At 34.3% G+C, this 9,754-nt stretch overlaps 2 protein-coding genes across 2 annotated transcripts in view; both read right to left on the bottom strand.

Moving 5' to 3' along the window:
* Positions 1-2,814: 2,814 nt before the first annotated feature.
* On the bottom strand, positions 2,815-3,861 carry LOC121374809. The gene has a single exon (XM_041501921.1). It carries the CDS (start codon positions 3,859-3,861, stop codon positions 2,815-2,817), a length of 1,047 nt encoding a protein of 348 aa, XP_041357855.1.
* A 2,969-nt stretch (positions 3,862-6,830) lies between these two features.
* Positions 6,831-9,754, bottom strand: part of LOC121374808 (zinc finger CCCH domain-containing protein 13-like) — a 76,647-nt gene continuing 73,723 nt past the window's right edge. The window contains exon 13 of the mRNA XM_041501919.1: positions 6,831-9,754. This exon is cut by the window's right edge and continues 4,720 nt beyond it. The gene's annotated coding sequence lies outside the window, so the exon portion shown is untranslated.

Genomic DNA, 9,754 nt, shown 5'->3' with positions numbered 1-9,754 from the left:
TCAATTCAAAACATTTTCTAAGAAATGTACACCAGAACAAGTGCATTAAGATCTTTATTTATTTATTCAACAATTGATCTTTGAAATAATTTAAATCCAGTAATTATAAACTCTGAAAGTATATCATCCTTCAAACAAACAGTAACTCAACAGTAGATGTGGTTCAACCATGTTCACTGTTTATTTCAGTGTAAAACAATATGAGCAACAGAGGTAGGTTCTTTGCAACTCATTAGAACATGTACAGCCAATACATTTACAACTACTTTTATATGGACGAAATACCTCAAGTAATCTCTATATAGTGTTTTCCCTAGCTTGTTTTAGCATGGTGCAGCACAACGCCTCAATCGTCTAGCACCATCTTGCCTTAATCAGCACCATGCTGCCCTGAGATTTAACAAGCCTTTTTCACTAATTAATTCTAAAATTGCCTTTATAAAACACCAAAAAAGGTATTATTAATTAATAAAATATGCCTTTTATATCTTTTGTCATTCATTTATTAAAGCAAGCACATAAATTATATTAATGTTTATTTCAATTAATTTTTATGTATTTTTAATGAAAAACAAGTGCCCCGAAAATGGTGAAAATGCCCCAAAAGTGTTTGTCTACCATGCCTTGCCAAATTTCTAGGGAAATCACTACTGTAATAATAATAATAAATAAAAACATTCTTAGTGTCCCAAACTGTATTAAACAAACAAACAGATCGTTTTGATTTTAAACAATAGTCTAATGGTTTCACTGCATATGTAATTCTTTTCGTGTATCGTCTTTCAAAATCCTGTTGTATATAAAACAAAATTCTCAATTTCATCGTTATTGAAATAAATTTGTATATATATTTTATATGTACATGTACATATGTGTATACAGTACTATTATATTATAATTATGTAATTATGTAATTGTTGCACACGTTAAAAGTGAATGTTTATCAATGTATAAGCTCATGCAATATACTATTTTAAAAGAATGTTAAATTCTAGACTTGTGTTCGCAGATGAATACACACACGTGTGTGTGTGTGTGTGTGTGTGTGTGTGTGTGTGTGTATTCATCTGAGAACACAAGTCTAGAATTTAACATTCTCTTAAATTAGTATATTGCATATATTTATATACATTGATAAACATGCACTTTTAAAAATATGCGACAATTACATAATCATAATTATATAAACGTGTGTGTGTGTGCGCGCGCATGTGTGTGTGTGCGTGTGCGTGTGTATTTATGTATGTATGTGTATATATATATTATATTACTTAAAGCTTAAATGTAATTGATAAATAAATAAAAAAAACTGCATTAATACAACTGATTGTCAACAACGGTAAAACCACCAGTGGTCTTTCTTTGGCTGAAATGTTTCTATAACAAAATGGGTAATTAGGTACAATATAAACCATAAATATAATAAATAATTTTACAAAGCCATACCAATACAAAATATAATCTAAACTTAAATTAGACACAGACCCGTAGGAACCGGGATGGGCATTTACGCCCCACCCTCACCCCCACTTGATGACGAAAATGTAGCGACAGACCCTAGATTTTAAACACTACGACGTATTTTTCATTATTAGGGCCGGGTTTTTATACTGAAATCAGACATTACTTGGATTTTGTTGTTTAGATTATCCATGTCCGTCCATCCGAAGTGTTTCTGGTCATCCTCGTGTTTCTAATACCATGAAATGCATTTATGTTTTTTAAATCGCACGTCTCTCTGAGAAGTAACGGTTGTGAAGACGAGAGCTATCTAGTCTACTTTTAAGGGCATTTCCCCGTTTCACTTTAACCAAATGTGTTAGTGGTGTGTAGATTAATCAAACTTAGCGTCCATTCCTACGGCTTGAAACTAGAGTCTGCCACTTTTAACATACCAATAGTGCTTGTGCCAAACACCCCCCACCAGAGACTGTGCTCCCCACACTTCACATCTTTCCCACGGGCGTGAAACACACGAATAACGTCAGTCTAAGTAAATTTGATATATTATTAAATTGCATTTCTGTCTGACTGAATCACGGTGAATGATGTATGTGGACATTAACACAGCTTCGCTACCGTATTAATAGTATTGGAAGTTGTATCGGTACTTATAGGCAGGAAACTCGACTTAACTCATTCACTACTTTAAACTGCGAGTTTTCACGTGAGTTGTGATACATTAAACCACAATTAGTCACGGAGTTCCTGCTGTAACGGTACAGCTGTGTACCATTACTTTATTACTATAGTCAATTATACATGATGTAGTTCTGGATAGCCGCACAGGCATGTTAAATTTGTGGCGAGTTTGACATATTAGGAAACCAATAATCCATCTCATTACTGATAACACGCATATAGCGTTGAAGAATACGAAAACGTCCAAATCCTGGGCCTCGTTCCACGAAGCGATCTCAGCGCTAAGATAATCTTAGGTGCATAGCTATGTTATATACTTAACTACTTAATACACTTAAGGTGATCTTCCCGCTAAGATCGCTTCGTGCAACATGGTCTACATCACGTAAACCGCGTCTGAACAAGGCAATTTTATTACCTCTACAAACACAGACGACCTTGTACGAGCATGGTCCAAAAACAAGGTTAGTTCTAGATCACCTTTACTGCACATCATAGCCGTGCAGAAACAAATCCAGTAATGGACCCATGACGTCACATGCATTAACTACACATCCTAGATATGCAGAAATAAGGTCTGTAATAGACCCATAACGTCACATGCATTAACTACACGTCACAACCGTGCAGAAAGAGAACAAGGTCAGTGCCGAACCGGCGATGACATTGACGTTAACGACACATCATAGCCGTGCAGAGAGCGTCTCCCGCTTCAGTACAATAACACAAATTACACTTCTCCCAGTACTTTTCACCCGGCTTGTACTTCCCACACATCTTGGGTTCTTCTCCCTTACGTCTGATAAAATTTTCTAGAGCTGGTGGCACTTGTACGTGCAATTTGAAATCCGTCAACGTATTATCGAGCTTATCACCCCCATTTAGGTTTGTCCCGCCATCCGTGACCTTCACCTTGGTCTTGTCTGAACCCGACTGGTTGCAGTTGCTGTCGTCGCAGACGATGTTGGCCTTATCGTCACACCTACAACGCCGACACCCCTCGTCCCACTCGGATCCCACCTCACACTCGTTTTTATGAAGCTCCATGTCCACAAGACTTTTGCTGCGCGTGCAGTGATGGATGCGCACGCAGAACGCTATACCAGACACGTGGCACGTGCAGCGTTTACAATTGTACTCCCACACCAGTCGACTTGGACAGAGAATGGACTTAAACCTGAATCCGTCGATTCGTTGCGCCACGTGTTTCGGATCCCCGCACGTCACGTCGCCGGTGGAGTCACAGAAGCATCTGTCGGAACCGTCGTACCACCGTGTACCCAGCTTACAGTCATCCTTCTTGTCCAGCAGAATCTCGGTCAGCTTAGACGGTCTCGTGTGTTGAACTATCCACCTCTCGTTCAACGCTTTTTGCTTGGCCAGAACGTCTTTAATACACGACGGCACCCCGTCCAGTCCACAGATACACCCACTGTGTAAACCGCAATCTACCGGGAAATCTCGCAATCCGTGAACACACTGAACATCGGCGTGACACACGATGTCCTTCTGACGACAGCGGCAACGGTAGCATCCGTCAATCCATTTCTCACCGACATTTTCACACGCCGCAACAACGTCTTTTCTCATGGAAGCAATTTCCTTAGTACAAGAAGGTCCAAAATCGGTACAAATACACCAGTTGTACCCGTCGTACCATTTGTCTCCGATACCCAACTTCTTTGGACATTTTTCTGGCTCAAAATGCAAGAATCCCATGGTTGAACACACAGATGAAAACAAGATCAACATAAACTTCATATTTCACTCTATTTTAAGACTTAACAGTGTCAAACTTTGTTTTGTATCCACCAAAATGTCTTCTTAGAAAAAACCAATTCTCGTCACAGTTGTTACGTTGGTATTTTGTCTTTGTTTTCTTTTGAATACAATATGTCTTAACACGTGGAAGCGTAATCCTGCACTAATACTGACTTCACTGGTCTAAAATGTTCTTATAAAAAAGATTACGAGCTTGGCACGTTACAAGAAATTAGTTTCCACCGTGGTTCTAAACGTAAATACCACCTTTTCCTGGCACCTGCGAATATCTGCTGAGGAAGTTTAAAACCTTTATGAATGAAACCAGATGTAAAAAAGAGTCGAGTTCCGATGTTGTGGCTTTCTTTCCAATCCCAGTTATTTGAACGTTGTAGACGATTTTTTAAAACCTCCCCGTGTTGAAGCAGTTTATATATACACGAACATCTCACAAGCTTCGTGGCTCATGAAGTGTGTGACCCGATTTTCAAGCTTTGTATTTACAATGGGATCGCCAGCCAGTCAGCATTAGCCACTTCTCTCACCAGTTATCCCACGATCGAGGGTCACGAGTTTTTATAGTCAATAGACCGTGAAGATAAACATTAATAAATTGGCTCATATTTCATAAACGCACTATTCATTTAAGAAATATATTTTAGCAATAGAAATGTTTTCAAATGATATATATGTTTTAAATTGCCATATATTACAGTTACAACTAATACAAGTGCCATATTTCGCTATTTGTACATTTATTTGTAATAAATAACTACAAATTAATCGATGTCATATATAATATTTGTACAAGTAATCTGGAATATCGAAATCGTTCTTATACGTGGTGTAGAGTTGCGTTCAGTGCTAGATTCCTTTGTTATTACATTGTAACAAACTAGGTTATGAAATCGGCTATCCCTGTCCCAAGTCAGACCCCTGATCCTATCGAAGGCCGGACTCGGGATAGGCGTGTTCGAAACCCTAGTAGTATATGGACACGTTAAACCAGTTACTAAGCTAAGCTATGAAATTGGCGAATCCTCAAAATCTGGCAAGTTGACTGGTTAGGACTGTCCGAAACAAATGAGATGCACATACTTGTCGACAACATTCACCTGACGTAACATTAATTCGGAGTGTTCGTTCTCAAATGAACGGAACCAATCACGATGGCAACTCACTAGAGATTTTCCAAGATTTTTTTTCGACAATTAAATTAAATTATTTGGTTGTAATTTTTTTGGGTAAAAGTATAATGCTTACATTTCAAAGCAATGCTTAACGACACCCCAGCACGAAAAATACATCGGCTTGTTTGGTGTCAAACTATGGTTCAATGGCTTACATTTCAAAGGAGAATATGTGAATAATTTTGGTGGTAAGCCGTCATTGAACATTTAAGATAAAATATCCATTCCTGTATTCATATACATGTAATACTATATACATATTAAATACAGTATACATTATATATTGTTCTTGTGAATAAAATAAAAATATAATTAACGTGTGTGCGGGGGGGGGGGGGGGGGGGGGGGGATTTTGGATTTTATGAGGGGGATTTTGGTTTTCGGGTAGGGGGTAAGTGTCGCGTAGCGAATCCGCCGCTCAAGGCGAATTTTAGTTGGGTTTTAAATAGATGCAGCCCATCAAAATAATACTTTTATTATGATTATAAATGATATACCGTGTAGACCCTCATTTGACAAAGACGCACGACTATGACATGATAGACATGTTAGCCCGAGTTGACAGGGACCTCGCAATTCAGTTTTAATATTGTCAAGTTTTCAATGGAATAAAATAAGCTCCAGAAAGCCCAGGCCGGAATAACGTGAAACGACAGTGAATCACAGGTAGGAAGTGAGTAAAGTTCTCCCACCACAGGTTGCCTCTCCTCAAATTAATTCCCTCTGGAAGTAATGTTAACCTTTTATAATAAATCTGATACGCCTTCACAGAGCATTTAACATTCTTTCTAGATAATGAATGCCCGTAGAATGGTGCTGGTCGTCAAACAAACCTTTTAAAATGATCACAGTCATGGAAATTTGTTTTAAGATCTAAAGCATTAAATTAGATCTCCGAGTCCCCAACTCGAACTGCTCTCAAATGTAAATTAATCCCAAATCCTACACATACATACACACATACACACACACACACACACACACACACACACACACACACACACACACACGTACATACATACATACACACACATATATACATACACACATACATACACACGCACATACAGAGAGGTTCAAAGACGACTCTACTAGATACATCAACACAATATTTGTTTTCTCTTTCTCCACTAGCCAAATTTGCAGAGCCCCAATTTCAACAGTGTATGGAGGTGTCTTGTATTCGTAATCAATGTCGGAAACAGGGATGTAAGACTACAAGCTCTAATATTAAAGGGACTATTGGTAGTTTTCAGCCCAAGCAAGACTTTCATTTGTCACCCCACCCCCTCCCCCCAACAAAATAAACACATCCTGTTTTTATTGCTTTTTAAAGTTTATAGAAACACTATCTTACCTTAACATGTTTTAAATATAAATATACAGATAAATTTGGAATGACCTTTGGCCGAATTATTTCAAATTCCGTTTGACCCTTGGTAAAAATATTAAATTTATACATACAAAATTATTTTAACCAAAAATTGATATTGGTATACTACAAAACATTACAATGTCCAGAAATACATTGCTTATAGAGATATTCATATTCTAAGCAAGAAAATGTAAGTAAATTGTAATTTAATAATTTCAAAATATTTTATTTGCTGAAAACCTTTTAAAATGGTTACAAACTAGGAAAAGTCCCTTTAAAGACAGGTTTTTCAACATAAATCATTTTCTGAATTCATCTCAGTCTTTCTCCCTTCAGAAAAAATAATAACAAAACAAAAAACATGAGAAATAAAACTATTTTATTTGACATTGCTATAATGTTCATGACAGATGTGATAAAACATGTATCTGATAACTATCAGTCTAGCTATGTGACTGCATAAACATCACAACACAGGAATTTGTAAACAGTCTGCTGTATTATCATATTTCACAAGCAGCTGAATCTCTCAGTTAGCTGAACTTGGATGTATGTAATGCTAACACCCATGTACCGTACTAATGGTAAATGAATTCAAGTTTAACAGTGAAATGATGAGAATTAAAACTGAGCCCATTCACCAGGTTCTACAACAAATTCATATACTAAGATTTAGTGTATGTGGCAGTTATATACTTCCTTGGCTTAACTGGTAACTATTTTTTCCTGTTACATATATCTTGAAAAAATGTTGCACATATGATACAGATGAAAATTAAAAAACAATTAACTACATAATTATGTCATTGCAAGATGGAGAAAATAACTTATCTGAAACAAAAACATTAAAAGACATATAATTATTTTCAAGTATATTTTATATTAATGGTAAATAAAATAGTCGTTGCAGCCATTTGGTGGTTTTAAATGTAATTATACCATAGTTCTATAAATACTCTTTTTATCTACTACTATTTAACAGTCAATAACTATTAATGCTTATTGTAATCAAATATTTCCATGTACGAAACAATTACCATCAAAGAAATATATGGTTGTTTAATACTGAAATTTGGAAAATACCATTATATTAATACAGTAGTTGTGAAACTATATACATACATACAGGATATATGTATCACAGTTTGTTTTAGATCAACCAGGTATTGGTTCAGAATGCTATTTTTAAAAACTTAAAACCTTTCTTTTTTGGCATCAAGACTAAACAATAATACTGAATCTTTTTTTTCTTTTTTTTAAATTAATGCCTACATTAAATAAACAGAGAAGAAGTCAGAATATGTTTGCTGAAATCAAAAGAAAATGGAGAAAGAGTAAGATGTAAGGTTTTACAAGTGAGTCTTCACTACTGTTATTTGCTCCCTTGTTTTTTTCTGATGAAAAATATTAATAATCTGATATATTACAACCATGAAGATGTTGAAAACTGGAGACTGTGGTTTACCTATTACAATCTCACCTAGAGGAAAGTCTACAATTTTCACCAGGAAAGGTGAGTGATCACTCCCACTCGCCTCAATGCTCACCTGGAAAGTTTAGGAGAGTGGCAAACTGATCGCCTTACAATACAATTTTTAATATATTTTATTTGAAACATTTCAGGAAAGTGATCTTCAGCTCACCTTGATTTTGCTCATGAATTTTTGATGATGTCCAAAGATAAGTATAATCATTTGGGGGTACTGTCCTAATAAAGTATTTATTCTAACTTTAAGTATTGAAAATAAGTTATAACCTGTAATTTTAATAGCAATTGGGGGTTTTCGTCAACAGTGAAGCAGCTAGGAAACAAGTGCATATTTTAAATGTTTGTGCTGCACACATATCTCACTCATAACACCACCTTCCAGTGACTTGAAAGTAGTGCTAAGTTTTAAAACAGATTCTTCCATCATTAATTTTACAGTAATTAATATATATGTTTTAATAATCATTATTTCTAACATACTACATTGTATCATATTTATCAGTTATGTTTACTAAACTGATGTTCTCTTTTGTTAAGCTTAAATTCATTTCAGTCGACTACTGGTTTATATTTCATTATTTATTCCTAAAAGAAAAAAATCTGTTCCTTTGTTTGTTAAATTTAACCCAATAATTGTAAACTTTTCTCTTTTTTAAATGAAGCTGCATATTTAAAAAAAGCAAGTTTAAATGATTTAAATACAAATGAGATGGTAATAAAATTATGTTTTGTAAACTTTTGATTACTAGTATATTTAATACCAAATGCTAAAATAAAAGCAAGAGAAAAAAGATGAAATTGACAAGCAAACAACTTCCACATGCAGCAAAGTATACAATATTAATGTTCTAATAAATAAAAGATAAAGATGTTATACATATATTATATACATATCACAGACAAACTTTGATTTCCTAAAGCACTGAGTGAATACTAATACATTCTTACAGGTACCTAATCACAGAAAACATTTACAATACACGTACATACAATATGAATATGCTAAAACATTCTTATTAACTATGAGTAATTTTATGAATACTGTGCTAAGAAGAATGCATGTATATATACAAGAATATATAAAGTGTGTAAAAAATATGGTACAATATTTAATATTTAACACCATTTTACTGTTACAACATATTTTACCTTATTCTGCAACAAAAACATCAACATTTAATTTAGTGCTACAATTTAAAAAGTGCATTAAAAAAAAAAAAAAATTCTCTTTTCAAAAACAAATCGATTTCTATTTCAATACTTACAACAATAAACAATGGGTTAGATATTAGTTAGCCCATCCTTATGTTTATTGCCATAAGTATTTCACAGAAATAGAAAATAAGGGAGAAATTTCTCCTATACAAAGAACAAAACCCAAAATCACCAACATTGTTTTATTATAAATACACAGTATTGTGACAAATATTGTTATCTATTATAAATACACAGTATTGTGACAAATATTGTTATCTATTATAAAAGGAAAAGAAAAGATACATTTGTGGCATTAATGACTAGCAGTTTTTAAAGTAATATGTTTTTCTTCATTCAAAGACTTCTAAATTCTAATATATTTCATAGCTATGTCTTTATTAATACATGTAAATAAAAATATAATTTTATTACATGCATTAACATACATGTACATGCACATACAGAAAACGGACTATTTTTAAATTATACACTTATCTAAAAAAAAAAATTATCTTGATTAAGTTTATTAACTTTTTGTTTATTTCCACACCCCTCCCACTTTATTTTTCTCTACATTTTTTTCAAATTTCACAGAACTGT

The sequence above is a fragment of the Gigantopelta aegis genome, chromosome 6 (assembly GCF_016097555.1).
Source record: "Gigantopelta aegis isolate Gae_Host chromosome 6, Gae_host_genome, whole genome shotgun sequence".
Taxonomy (NCBI): domain Eukaryota; kingdom Metazoa; phylum Mollusca; class Gastropoda; order Neomphalida; family Peltospiridae; genus Gigantopelta; species Gigantopelta aegis.
This window is presented reverse-complemented; position numbering and strand designations above follow the sequence as displayed.